The 14,990-nt window shown below is 41.4% G+C and overlaps 1 protein-coding gene across 1 annotated transcript in view; it reads right to left on the reverse strand.

Moving 5' to 3' along the window:
• Positions 1-1,362: 1,362 nt before the first annotated feature.
• The window catches only part of zgc:101566 (transmembrane protein 263), a 53,412-nt gene continuing 39,784 nt past the window's right edge, over positions 1,363-14,990 (reverse strand). Inside the window, exon 3 of the mRNA XM_020480068.2 lies at positions 1,363-3,437. Coding sequence (XP_020335657.2) covers positions 3,157-3,437 — 281 coding nt within the window. The 3' untranslated portion in view covers positions 1,363-3,156. The remainder of the gene's footprint in view (positions 3,438-14,990) is intronic.

Here is a 14,990-nt window from a genome sequence, read left to right on the forward strand (position 1 = left end):
AAAATCACTTGGAGCTGATTTCCTGGTGTTTTTACAGTTTATTACATACAACAATGAAAGAGAAAAAGTATATTTATTTTGTTCAGAAAACTTTGGCGGCAAAATAAAACCACCGGCGTGCCAAATTCAACCCGAGGGCCGCCAGTTGGGGAACCAGCTGGTTTAAACCATGGGGGTGGGGGTGTTCGTTTCATTTGGAAGCTCTTATTTTCATATGTACCACTGTAAAACATATTTACCAATAGGAGAACGGTTAAATTAGCATTATTTAGAGACCACACCCAAAGTTTGACATTCGTTGCATTTAGGGGAGCTCATGTCTCATTCAGGGGCGAGGAGCTTGTGTAAAAGGATTTCAAGTTCAAAGGGATCTCAAGTACAAAGGTATACTTGAACTTCCCTTTGTTTAAATGGGCATACATTATACCAATAGGGAGACAGTGTAACCGTATTCAATGCTTGAGCACTGATATGACCTATCAAGTCGACATGATTTGCTCTGAGGGGGTGATAGCAAGCATTGAATACTGTGGTTCTGTATGTATCTCTGTAGGATCCGATTATGCCCATTTAATATTGGCAATTATGGGCAATAACCAGTACTTCCTACCCCCTTCATCACTCTGGACAGGAGCGGAGACCATGTTAGTAAGAGGCACAGCTGCTAGACGAGGGCTGACAGTAACATCAGAGATAGATCCAACTCTTACCTTTGCCTAGGTGATTTGGTGATTTGGTACAGTGCACAGCACAGGGGAGAGATGATGGAGCACAGCTTGAGCCAAATGTCCCAAATGACACCCTATTCCCTTTATAGTGCCCTACCTTTGACCAGGGCCCATAGAGGCTTGTAATAGGTGTAGTGCTGACTGTTGCCATGTGTCACTGAACAGATTATAGAGGCATGACCGAAGCCGAAATCAACCGCACATCCACATACGGATGAAATAGAAACTGGAAAATACATTATTTCACACCTTTGGAGTGGTTGAACCCAACCTGAACATCTATCCTCATCTCCTATCACTGCTCCTTGTACACAGCAAACTGCCACTACAGTATAAGGAGAGTAGAAGGAGAGAATAGTCATCAACACCAGCAGAAGTAGAAAGTCAAGCTTACTGAGATATGAGTCAAGGAAATGGATACTATGTAATACAAAAGCAGACTTTGGAATATTCTGACAAATTTCTCTGCTTTTCCAATACATGTCATTGATTTCCTTGCTATCAGCTGGACCTATAACTGGACCCATAACTTCCTCTGAGGGTGAGGGTGGGGTAGAGAGAGGGCAGAGGGTCATACATACAGACATAAAGCCGTACCCTCTTTTAGCAACCGAATAAAATGCAACAATCTGAATTCAAATACAGAGTAGTTTTATTTATAGAATACAGCATCAGTTTTTGCAAAAATAGTTCTATCATAGAGAAAAATCTACTTGGTCTTAAAGGTCCAGGTATGCGTCCTAAATTGCACCCTATTCCCTACATAGTGCACTACTTTTGACCAAAGCCCCTATGGGCCCTGGTCAAAAGTGCTGCACTAAATAGGGAACAGGGTGTAATTTGGAACACACATCGGGTTATAGTAACAGAGTCCCCAATACATATATTAACTAGCAGGAGTAAGAGACGAGGAAAACAGTAAATAGACAGGACAAGAGGAAAAAGCATCAAATGAAATAGGCAAGACTTGTCATAATAATAAACAGGAAGAAGGGAAAAACGACTACTTGAAGCATGCGGTGCTTAAAGTAAGGGCGTTGAAAAACCATGCCAAGAGTGTTCTCTTTCTAGTGAACATTGAAATACAAAAAAAGAACAAAAAAAAAGATAACCAAAAAATAGATTGGTGTACACCTAATGTCTCATCAGAATGGACAGTAATTCAGCACTATGGTAACAATGTAAACCATGTGGAAATGAATTAGCCTGTACCCAGATCTGTTTCTGGCATCTTGTCAACTCATTTTCATGCCAAACATATTGGCACCCAGAAGTGAATGTGATTCGTGGAAAGAAAAAGCAGGTTCGTTTTCAACTGGCCCTCATACTCCGGGAATGTCAGTGTGAACTATCAACTATCAGTACTTATCTATCTAATGTGTGTACATTGTACAGGTAGGCACATACATATAGATTTGAGGAAAGTCCATATAAGTGAATGACATAGGATGAGCCCCACATGGCACCCTATTCTCTATATAGCGCACTACTTTTAAACAAGAGGGCCCTGGTAAAAAGTAATGCACTATAAAGGGAATAGGGTGATATTTGCCATGCAGGCATGAACTATGACCCTTGACCTTACGTACGTGTGTTTCGTTGGTGGTGAAATGGTGCTTCATTTCTTTAAACACCCCAGGACCTCTGCTGATATAAGTAACATGTATACAAAAAGGTGTCATTCAGGATTTTTTTTTGATCCGTTTCTATGCAATAACACACTTTATTTAACAGGTCTCCAACTCAAAAAAAATAAAAATCCCCTCACCTGTTGTACAATTTTGTAATATCCAAGTTGCAATAGAGTTTCAAGACTGCAAAGTCCCTCTCCTACCTTCTCTATCTGCATCAATAGGATCCACGTACCTTTTATTCACATATCTATTATAATACACACTCTGTACATCTTCACATACACACGTCGTTTTTGGTGTGTGTTCTCCAATCACCGATGTCAAACTGGTGAAATTAAGTTGTGTAAAAGTACCTTTCACTTTGTTTTCATACTAACGTAAAGATAATAAAACTGGAAGAATTTAAATCAACTCCAGTCTTTGAGAAATGTGTAGATGTGTCCTTGCTGAATCGCTACCAAATTGTTCTTATGCATGACAAACATTGTGCGTGGTCGTCATATTATTATGCCCTTCCCACACCCAGGTCAATCACAAAAACATGAGATCCCTCTCAGAAGTACATCGGCAGTAAGTTCAACCTTCCTATATCGTCACCAATCCCATAAAATTCCCTCTGTAATGGCTGCCTCAGGGTAGTATTCTGACTTGAGATCCGCAAGCTTAACTCGGCTTTTCACGCTTATTGGGCTTATCTCAACTCTGAATCCTTACCATCGGTAACCAGATGGATCCTATGCACAGCAGACAGATAATGAAGGACGCATAGATTGGGGTGGTAGTTGGGTCTAGGCCTAATCCGACTTATCCTTTTTCTTTGGTGTCACTTTACTGGCTACTGCGGACCCTACCGCTCCAACTCCTCCCGTCACCACGGAAACGCCCCCTTTGACTAATCCCACGCCGGCGGCCGGCACGCTGGTCACCACCGTCTTGGTGATGTCATAGCTCTTACAGCCCACCCAGGCCACGCCTCCCCATGTCGCGCCGACCGCCCCTCTGGTCATGTTGAAGAGACCGCCGGTCACCCTCCAGATGACCCCCGCCTCGGTCTTAGGGTGGTCCTTCTCGCCGTCTGGAGGGGGGAGGGTTGGGAGAGGGGGGGGGGGGGAAATGAGGGAGAGAAATAAATATGATTATTTATTTATTTATAGATTCATAGTTTGTGTCTAGGTGCCTGAAAAAAAGTGCCAGGTGAAACCTTCCCATTAGTCTTCTTCAGGGGTGTTCTATGGCTGTAGATGTTAGAGGAAAACAAAGCAGGTGATCTTTCCAGTCCCCTCAGAGGAACAACGAGGACCACCATACGCCAATCCATCATCCTACATTTCCAACACCTATCCTACATAGTCGACAACTTTTGACCAGGCCCTAAAAAGGATCTTGTCAAAAGGAAAGCACTATGAAGGGACTATACGGTGCCATTTGGGACACAGAACCTCTCTTTAATAATAGTCCTACCTAGAATACAACATCTCAATACAAAGATTAATGTCAGATATCTGCCACTTACTTACATAAGGAGAATGTTGAATTGGTGTTTGACTGTATAACTCATTATTGTAAATAGTTATTGTCTGACCTAAAGCCTCCGCAAATAAGGTCTATTACATGGCCTGACTGATACAAAGCTGATGATGGGGACTTGTGTGGACTAAGAGTTCACTTTAAATCGCTCATATTGTATTAATTTCCTAATTCACATACAGTTGGAAGTTTACATACACCTTAGCCAAATACATTTAAACTCAGTTTTTCACAATTCCTGACATTTAATCAAAGTAAAAATTCCCTGTCTTAGGTCAGTTAGGATAACCACTTCATTTTAAGAATGTGAAATGTCAGGATAATAGTAGAGAGAATGATTTATTTCAGCTTTTATTTCTTTCATCATATTCCCAGTGGGTCAGAAGTTTACACACACTCAATTAGCATTTGGTAGCATTGCCTTTAAATTGTTTAACTTGGGTCAAACGTTTCAGGTAGCCTTCCACAATAAGTTGGGTGAATTTTGGCTCATTACTCCTAACAGAGCAGGTGTAACTGAGTCAGGTTTGTAGGCCTCCTTGCTCGCACATGCGTTTTCAGTTCTGCCCACATATTTTTTATGTGATTGAGGTCAGGGCTTTGTGATGGCCACTCCAATACCTTGACTTTGTTGTCCTTAAGCCATTTTGCCACAACTTTGAAAGTATGCTTGGGGTCATTGTCCATTTGGAAGACCCATTTAATACCAAGCTTTAACTTCCTGACTGATGTCTTGAGATGTTGCTTCAATATATCCACATAAATTTCCTTCCTCAGGATCCCATCTATTTTGTGAAGTGCAGCAGACCCCCCTGCAGCAAAGCACCCCCACAACATGATGCAGCCACTACCGTGCTTCACGGTTGGGATGGTGTTCTTCGGCTTGCAAGCCTCCCCTTCTCTCCTCCAAACATAACGATGGTCATTATGGCCAAACAGTTCTATTTTTGTTTCATCAGACCAGAGGACATTTCTCCAAAAAGTATGATCTTTGTCCCCATGTGCAGTTACAAACTTTAGTCTGGCTTTTTTATGGCGGTTTTGGAGAAGTGGCTTCTTCCTTGCTGAGCGGCCTTTCGGGTTATGTCAATATAGGACTCGTTTTACTGTGGATATAGATACTTTTGTTCCTGTTTCCTCCAGCATCTTCACAAGGTCCTCTGCTGTTGTTCTGGGATTGATTTGCACTTTTCGCACCAAAGTACGTTCATCCCTAGGAGACAGAACGTGTCTCCTTCCTGAGCGGTATGGTGGCTGCGTGGTCCCATGGTGTTTATACTTTTGTGCTATTGTTTGTACAGATGAACATGGTACCTGCAGGCGTTTGGAAATTGCTCCCAAGGATGAACCAGACCTGTGGAGGTCTACAATTTGTTTTCTGAGATCTTGGCTGATTTATTTTGATTTTCCCATGATGGCAAGCAAAGAGGCACTGAGTTTGAAGGTAGGCCTAAAAAAACATCCACAGGTACACCTCCAATTGACTCAAATGATGTCAACTAGCCTATCAGAAGCTTCTAAAGCCATGACATAATTTTATGGAATTTTCCAAGCTGTTTAAAGGCACAGTCAACTTACTGTATGTAAACTTCTGACCCACTGGAATTGTGATACAGTGAATTATAAGTGAAATAATCTGTCTGTCAACAATTGTTGTAAAAATGACTTGTGTCATGCACAAAGTAGATGTCCTAACCGACTTGCCAAAACTATAGTTCGTTAACAAGAAATTTGTGGAGTGGTTGAAAAAACTCCACTTCAACTGTACACTATATATACAAAAGTATGTGGACATACCTTCAAATAAATGGATTCAGCTATTTCAGCCACACCCGTTGCTAGCCCGTGTATGAAATCGAGCACACAGCCATGCAATCTCCAAAGACAAACAATGGCAGTAAATGGCCTTACTGAAGAGCTCAGTGACTTTCAACATGGCACCTTCCCAACAAGTCAGTTCATCAAATGTCTGCCCTTCTAGAGCTGCCCAAGTCAACTTTAAGTGGAAAAGTCTAGAAGCAACAATGGCTCAGCCGCCAAGTGGTAGGCCACACAAGGTCACAGAAAGGTGCTGTAGCACGCAGCGCATACAAATCGTCTGTTCCCAGTTGCAACACTCACTACCGAGTTCCAAACTGCCTCCGGAAGCAACGTCAGTACAATAACTGTTCGTTGGGAGCTTCATGAAATCGGTTTCCATGGCCGAGCAGCCACACACAAGCCCAAGATCACCATGCGCAATGCCAAGTGTCAGCTGGAATGCCAGGAGAACGCTATCTGCCCCAATGCATAGTGCCAACTGTAAAGTTTGGAGGAGGAGGAATAATGGTCTGGGGCTGTTTTCATGGTTTGGGCTAGGCCCCTTAGTTCCAGTGAAGGGAAATCTTAACGTTAAAGCATACAACGACATTCTAGACAATTCTGTGCTTCCAACTTTGTGGCTGCAGTTTGGGGAAGGCCCTTTCCTGTTTCAGCATGACAATGCCCCCATGCACAAAGCGAGGTCCATAAAGAAATGGTGTGGAAGAACTTGACTGGCCTGCAAAAAGCAGTGACCTGAATTGGAATGCCGACTGCGAGCCAGGCCTAAAATCGACCAACATCAGCGTCCGACCTCACTAATGCTCGTGGCTGAATGGAAGCAAGTCCCTGCAGCAAAGTTCCAATATATAGTGGAAAGTCTTCCCTGAAAAGTGGAGGCTGTAATAGCAGCAAAGGGGGGACCAACTCCATATTAATGCCCGCCCATGATTCTGGAATGAGACATCCGACGAATAGGTGTCCACATACTTTTGGCTTATGTCGTGTATATTACAATATACAGGTCACTGCCAAAATAAAGGAAACACCAACATAAAGTCTCTTTAAAAGGATTTGGGCCACCACAAGCTCCCAGAACAACTTAAATGTGCCTTGGCATAGATTCTACAAGTGTCTGGAGGGTTATGACACCATTCTTTTCCATGAAATTCCATCTTTTGGTGTTTTGTTGATGGTGGTGGAAAACACTGTCTCAGGCAACACTACTGCATCTCCCATAAGTGTTCAACTGGGTTAAGATCTTGTTGCACGCACGCACGCACGCACACAGAGAACAAAAATATAAACGCAACATGTAAAGTGTTGGTCCTATGTTTCATGAGATGAAATAAAAGGTCCCAGAAATGTTCCATACGCACAAAAAGCTTATTTCTCTAACATTTTGTGCACAAATATGTTAACATCCCTGTGAGCATTACTCCTTTGCCAAGATAATTCATCCACCTGAACGGTGTGGCATGTTAAGAAGCTGATTTAACAGCATGATCATTAGACAGGTGCACCTTGTGCTGGGGACAATAAAAGGACACTCTAAAATGTGCAGTTTTGTCACACATCACAATGCGACAAATGTCTCATGTTTTCAGGGAGCATGTAATTGGCATGCTGACTGCAGCAATGTCCACTAGAGTTGTTGTAAGATAATTGAATGTTCATTTCTTTACCATAAGCCGCATAACAACGTCATTTTAAAGAATTTGGCAGTACGTTCAACCGGCCTCACCACCGCAGACCACGTGTAACCACGCCAGCTCAGGACCTCCACATCTGGTTTCTTCACCCGCAGGATCGTCTAAGACCAGCCACCCGGACAGCTGATGAAACTGAGGAGTGTTTCTGTCTGTAAAAAAGCCCTTTTGCGGGGAAAAACTTATTCTGATTGGCTGAGCCCCTTCCCAGTCATGTGAAATCCATAGATTAGGGCCTAATGAATTTCAATTGACTGATTTCCTTATATGATCTGTCACTTACTAAAATTGTTGAAATTGATGCATGTAATTTTTTTGTCCAGTATATATATAAAAAAAGACAAGTCCTGAACACTTCTCCACCCCCCCCCCCCACCCCTCTCCCCCTTCTAGCTCTGACTTTTCTGATTGCTACTTTATTTCTGAAAAGTGGACTTACCATGCCTGGGATATGTGGTCGTCCCACCTAACTATCTTAAGATGAATACACTAACTGTCATTCTGGATAAGAGCATCTGCCTAAATGTCAAATGTAAAACATGTGAGTATCGTGACAATATCGTATTGTGAGGTCCCTGGCAATTCCCAGCCCTTAAATACAACTATATACACTTTATTGAAGCTGTCATCCACAACAAGCCTGTTGGTATAAAACGCTTATTAGTGGAAACTTGGCTTTACAGCTTGGGAAAAAATAAAAGGCAACTATAAAATGGGTAATGGTGTTGTTGGTCTATGTAAGGTCTGTGGCTGTAGTGAATCACAATGCATGTCCACGGTTGTTGCCACTGCTTACAGATGACTGAGTCATAGGCTAAGGCTTTAAAATGTGGCATAAAATGTGGACAGAAAAAGCTTTTTAAAAGTAACTTCGAAGGAGAGAGAAAGAGAGAGACCTTTCCCTCCCCACATACCCCCACAGAAACAACGATGACAAAGTGAAAAACAAAAACGGAGTACATCTGTCGAACACTGGGTCTGTACATAGTCAATGGTAGGCTGAGAGGGGACTCTTTTGGTAGGTACACCTACAGCTCATCCCTTGGCAGCAGCAGAGCCAGTCATAGTCAGCCCACTAACACCTCTCTCAGACCACAGTAAAATCACAGTGTATCTGAGAAGAGCAGAACCCAACCATGAAGCATCACGGCCCAATAAATGACATGGTACAAAACAGGCCTATAGATGGAGTGCAAACAGTACAGACATCTACCAAAAAGCAATTAGTAGTCAAAAAATACAATCTCTCCTGGACAACTTTTTAGCCTTAACATTCTCCTACAGCAATGAAGGTGTAAATTCAGCCATTTGGAACATAAACTTTATATTTGACAAATTAACCTCCTTGGAGCAAACCAGAAATAACAGATAATGAAAAATGGTTTGATAATGATTGCAAAAATCTAAGAAAGTAATTGAGAACCAGACAACAAAAATATACGCCTTCAATTTGGGGCAACACTGAAGCAATACAAACACACCCTAAGAACAGAGGAACAGCACATTAGAAATCAGCTGGATGGAATTGAGGAATCCATAGAATCAAACCACTTCTGGGAGAATTGGAATAAATTAAACAAACCTCATCATGAGGAATTGGCTATCCAAAATGGGGATATGTGGAGAAATCACTTTGCAAACCTCTACAGCAATATAACAAAGAGCCCAGAACAAAAAGATATACAGAAAAATGACAAATCCTTGAATCAGCAGTCAAAGACTATCAGAATCCTGTGGATACCCCAATTACAGAATAATAATTATTGGAAAAACTATGCACTCTCCAACCCCAAAAGGCCTGTGGTGCTGATGGTATTTGAAATGAAATCAAATATACAGACAAATTCAAATTGGCTATACTCAAACTCTTCAACATTATCCTCACTGCAGGTATTTTCCCCGATATTTGGAACAAGGGATTGATCACACCAATCTATAAAAATTGAATCAAATTTGACCCAAATAATAAGGAATTTGCGTTAACAGCAACTTGGGAAAAATTCTCTGCAATATTATAAATAGCAGACTACATCATTTCCTTGATGAACACAACATCCTGAGCAGAAACCAGATTGGATTTCAATTTTTTTTTATCGTACAACAGACCACATTTACACCCTCCACACTTTAATTGATAAACAAGTAAACCAAAACAAAGGCAAAATCTACTTGTGTTTGGTATATTTCAAGAAAGAATTTGATTCAATTTGGCACAAAGGTCTTTTTTATAAACTAATAGAAAGTGGTATTGGAGGGAAAACTTATGATTTTATTAAATCAATGTACACTAATAAAAAATGTGCGGTTAAAATTGGCAACAAGCAAACAGACTTCTTCTCTCAGGGACGGGGAGTGAAACAGGGCTGCCCAATAAGTCCAACACTATTTAACATCTACATTAATGAATTGGCAAAAACATTAGAAGAATCGGCAGCACCTGGTATCACCCTACACAACACTCAAATCAAGTGTCTGCTGTACGCAGATGACCTGGTGCAGCACCTAGATCGTCTTCACAGGTTGTCAGACCTGGGCTCTGACCGTTAACCTAAAAAATAAATATATAATGATATTCCAAAAAAGGTCCGGAAATAAGGATGACAAATATAAATTATATTTCGACACAGTTATATTAGAACACACCAAAAACGACACATATCTAGGACTAAATATCAGCAACACAGGTAGCTTTCACATGGCTGTGAATGAGCTGAGAGACAAAGCAAGAGCATTCTATGCCATTAAAAGGAACATCAAAATCAAAATTCCAATTAGAATCTGGCTCAAAATGTTTCAATCAGTTATAGAACCAATTGCTCTATATGGCAGTGAAGTATGGGGTCCAGTCTCAAATAATGAATTTACCAAATGGGACAAACATCCAATCGAAATACTGCATGCAGATTTTTGCAAGACTGTATTGCAAGTGCAAAGAAAAACTCAAAATAACGCATGTAGAGCAGAATTGGGCCAATATCCCCTCCTCATTCGAATAGAAAAAATAGCCATCAAATTTTACAACCATCTAAAAACAAGTGACCCCAAAACATTCCATCACACAGCTCTACAATGTCAAGAGATGAAACAAGAGAAGAGTCCCCTCAGCCAGCTGGTTCTGAGGCTCAGTTCACCAACCCAAACCAACACCATAGAGCCTCAGGACAGCACTCAGAAAATCTGGCCCAACCAAATCATCACAAAACAAAAAGAAAAATATATCACCTATTGGAAAGACAACTAAAAATCAAAGTAAACTTCAATGTTATTTGGCTCTAAACAGACAGTACATGGTGGCAGACTATCTGACCACTGTGACTGATAGAAAACTGAGAAAAACATTGACTAGGTACAGACTCAGTGAGCACAGTCTGGCTATAGAGACCGGTCGTCACAGACAAACCTGGCTGCCCAGAGAGCACAGTCTGGCTATAGAGGCTGGTCGTCACAGACAAACCTGGCTGCCCAGAGAGGACAGGCTGTGCTCACTCTTCTCCAGGGGAGAGGTAGAGACAGAGCTGCATTTCCTACTGCACTGTGACAAAAACTCAGACCTAAGAGAATATTTCTTTCCCAAAATTATAATTCAATACAAAGAATTTGAAACTATAAAAGATGAAGAAAAAAAATCTAATACCTGTATTTATTAGGTGAAAAGCCAAAATGTGCAGTTTTGGCAGCCAAATATGTGTCCTCCTGCCACAACCTGAGGGACAGCCAGTGAAAAGTGCAAAGTAATGTCGATAATATTTCCCATCTTGTTTTGTTTTGTCTTTCATACCACATCATGTGTCTTCTCAGTCATGTTGACACTGGTCTACTACCATTGCTTTAATGTATTGTTGTTCTCATTAATATTGTTGTTGTAGTTGTTGTTAATGGTAATCCCATGTCCACTACTACTATTATTATTGCTGTTGGTCCCACCATTTATTTATATATAAATATATATATATTTTAAGTAATAATGAACTTGCCATGTCAATAAAGTCAATTGAAAGAAAGAGAGAGAGATAGAGAGAGATACAGAGAGAGAGAGGGAGGGAGGGAGGGAGATAGACAGATACAGAGAGAGAGAGAGAGAGGGAGGGAGAGAGAGAGATGGGGAGATAGAGAGAGATACAGAGAGAGAGAGAGAGAGAGAGAGAGAGAGATGGGGAGATAGAGAGAGATACAGAGAGAGAGAGAGGGAGGGAGATAGAGATACAGAGAGAGAGAGAGAGAGAGAGAGAGAGAGAGATGGGGAGATAGAGAGAGATACAGAGAGAGAGAGAGGGAGGGAGATAGAGATACAGAGAGAGAGAGGGAGGGAGGGAGATAGACAGATACAGAGAGAGAGAGAGAGAGGGAGGGAGAGAGAGAGATGGGGAGATAGAGAGAGATACAGAGAGAGAGAGAGAGAGAGAGAGAGAGAGAGAGATGGGGAGATAGAGAGAGATACAGAGAGAGAGAGAGGGAGGGAGATAGAGATACAGAGAGAGAGAGAGAGAGGGAGGGAGATAGAGAGAGATACAGAGAGAGAGAGAGTGAGAGAGAGAGAGAATGCTTTGGCAATGTGTACATTTAACGTCATGCTAATAATATATAGAAATTGGGGGGAAAGTGTACCATGCTAATTAATGTCTCCAGTGTTTATTGAAGTCACATTCATTTCCTGATTAATACATCTTCAGTTTTGGGTAAATCCAGCCCATTGACTTCATTGTACAGTAAAAAAAGGCCGTTGCAGCCCATCACCTACTTCCTAGCACAGATATAATGTACCACTTCACCCTGGGTGATAAAGTACCCCCTATCCCGTCCTTGCATGATTTGACACAGTGATGTATATTCTCCCGTCTCAATCCAAGCATAACATTGAGGTGACAGAACTGTATGTCTTTCAGCCCCCCATTCCCCCTCCCACCCCCCTTTGGCTTGACAAACATGAATTCCCTAATGTCGTAGCTAGCGAGGAGTGAGTGGTGAGCTTTTCACGTCATTCCTTTTTACACTAACGACATGACTTTATAGAACGATTAGCCCTTCTGCTCCTCAAGGGGCCACCACTAGGCTATCGGACCCACCCCTATCTGACTGAGAACATGAACATTATACACGCAGGCTCCTTCACTTCTCTGCTAAAAAAAGCTGCATAGGACAAACAGGCCCCTGTTCAAACTGTTGTAACAGTAAAATAAAGAAAGTGAAGTAGCCTTACTGTTCAATAACTACCTGGAATACTATTCAACAGTTAATAAACCACATTTCCAGTAGCTTCCTATCTGCATTAGGTACCGATATAAAACCAACTGCGTATTAATGTGTAGGCCCGCCAACAAATTCTGTCTCTTTCCCAGGCTGTGCCAAGTGTGTTGGCAGAGCCGTTACCATATGCTATTTATAGACGTCTTCATCTGTGGCTGAAAGAAGCCTATCCGTGCACCCCCTCCTGTACACACGGTCATTCTCTTCACCACGTCAACCTGCACCTCTGGATAGTGGAAGGTCTGTAATAGCCCTTCATTCACATGGCCCGAGTCAAAAGTTGCGCACTACTATATATAGGGAACGCAGTGTCATTTGGGAGGTGTGCCCTAGATCTCCTTATGCTGTCTATCCTCAAACGTAGAGGCTTCTCATTAACAATAACGGAGGCCAAGACACACTAACACCAACTGTCACTAACGCCCGGTGTTATCACATCCCTGAGGGGTGAGATATAGTAGAATGTCACAACCTTACACTTCCTAAGCAACACCCTAACGTTCTACATCATTAAGAGTAGGCCTACCAGGAATTCTGCCTGGGTATGAACTCCCTGGAGATGTACAGTGCCTTCAGAAAATATTTAGGACCTCCACATCTTTTTCCCCCCACATTTTGTTACGTTACAGCCTTAATCAAAAACGGATTAAATACACACACAATACAACAGAAAAACAGAAAGACCTTATTTACGTAAGTATTTAGACCCTTTGCTATGAGACTCGAAATTGAGCTCGGGTGAATACCGTTCCCATTGATTATCCTTGAGATGTTTCAACAAATTGGAGTCCACCTGTGTTAAATTCAATTGATTGGACATGATTTGGAAAGGCACACATTTGTCTATAAAAGGTCCCACAGTTGACAGTGCAATTACCAAGCCATGACGTCGAAGGAATTTAAAAAAATAATATTAATAATTCGCCAAAAGTCTAAAAACCTGTTTTTGCTTTGTCATTATGGGGTACTGTGTGTAAATTGATGAGGGAAAACTTCACAGTACACTGCTATAAAAAATTATAAAACAATTTTGTTATGTTGGGCACCTACTGACCAAAAATATTTTTTATGATATTTTGATAAAATAAAGGTTTAAGGAAATACAGGAAGACACCACATTACTACAAGACAAAACAGCTCAATCAAGCCTGATGGTCTTGTAAGTATAAAAGCAAAGCTTGCTTTCACATCATTTAAAAAAGCATGAAAAGTTTGCATAATGGTCATAGTGTAGGGTGTGAAGAATCCAATACCTTGCTCGTCTAAGAGTATAAATGTTAAACTGTTTGAGAAGGCAAACAGCCGAAGCAACCTGCCTACACATAGTCTAAGATACAATACCAACATAGCTACTGGAGTAGTTCAAAGCTGTGTGCTGGAAAACCTTGGTAGAGCAGGGGTGGAATAGGTATTGCTTTGCTCATGTGAATTTCCTTTATTTCTCGGCTTCAGACCAACGCATAGTTCCCCTTAACGCCGTGTTTTGTTTTGAATAATAACAGTATGCATTTTTCTGGAAGAATTTCAAATGTAATTAGAGGTAATCACAATAAGCTTATCCTTTCCCAGAAGTCACTTCAAGCAGGCCCACACACAATCATTGTACAGTATTGTACAGTAAACCCTTAAATCAGACCCCCAAAAAAAGTCAAAAGCAGTGTTGATTTTTTGATTCCAAAATTGTGCAAGTATTGTGGAGTGCACACAGCGACTTTTAAGAAATACGCTAAAAGGCACAGAGACACATGATAGAACTAAGAATATCATGCCTTTGAGCCTCTGAGCTTTTGAAGAACAGCTGTGGTATTGCTCCCTGAGGAACCCAATAAGCCCACATCCTTGTGTTCAACTGGGAAGAAGGCAAGGAACTTTAAAGTGTCTGAAATGGCACCCTATTCCTGTGCATGCTTGCAACTTCACGATCAAAGGAGAATCCGGCCAGTGAGGGTTTGAAGGTCCTTCTATGGAGGCGGCTGAGGCAGTGCTCTGGCCCCTATGGATAGCCGTGCTCAATACAACCCGATTATGCACCACAGCAGTAGGCAATCTCTTCTTATTTACTTTTATTTACTCAAGGGAGCCAATTGAGACCAGTGTCTTATTTGCAATGGTGCCCAGAGGGATAAAAAAATAAAAAAATAAAGATAAAAACTACAAGACCGTTATAAATACATTACATCATGCTAATACAATAAGTTACTGTATAATAGTCAATTGAAACAATTGCACAAACACATTTTACAACAGAGTTTTAAACTACCTGATCGGCACCAGGGAATGTGTCATTTGTTTTGTAAGGTATTCCATAACTGAGGTGCGTTAAAACTAAAGGTGGAGTTACCAAACTT

This window comes from Oncorhynchus kisutch, linkage group LG4, assembly GCF_002021735.2.
Source record: "Oncorhynchus kisutch isolate 150728-3 linkage group LG4, Okis_V2, whole genome shotgun sequence".
Classification (NCBI taxonomy): domain Eukaryota; kingdom Metazoa; phylum Chordata; class Actinopteri; order Salmoniformes; family Salmonidae; genus Oncorhynchus; species Oncorhynchus kisutch.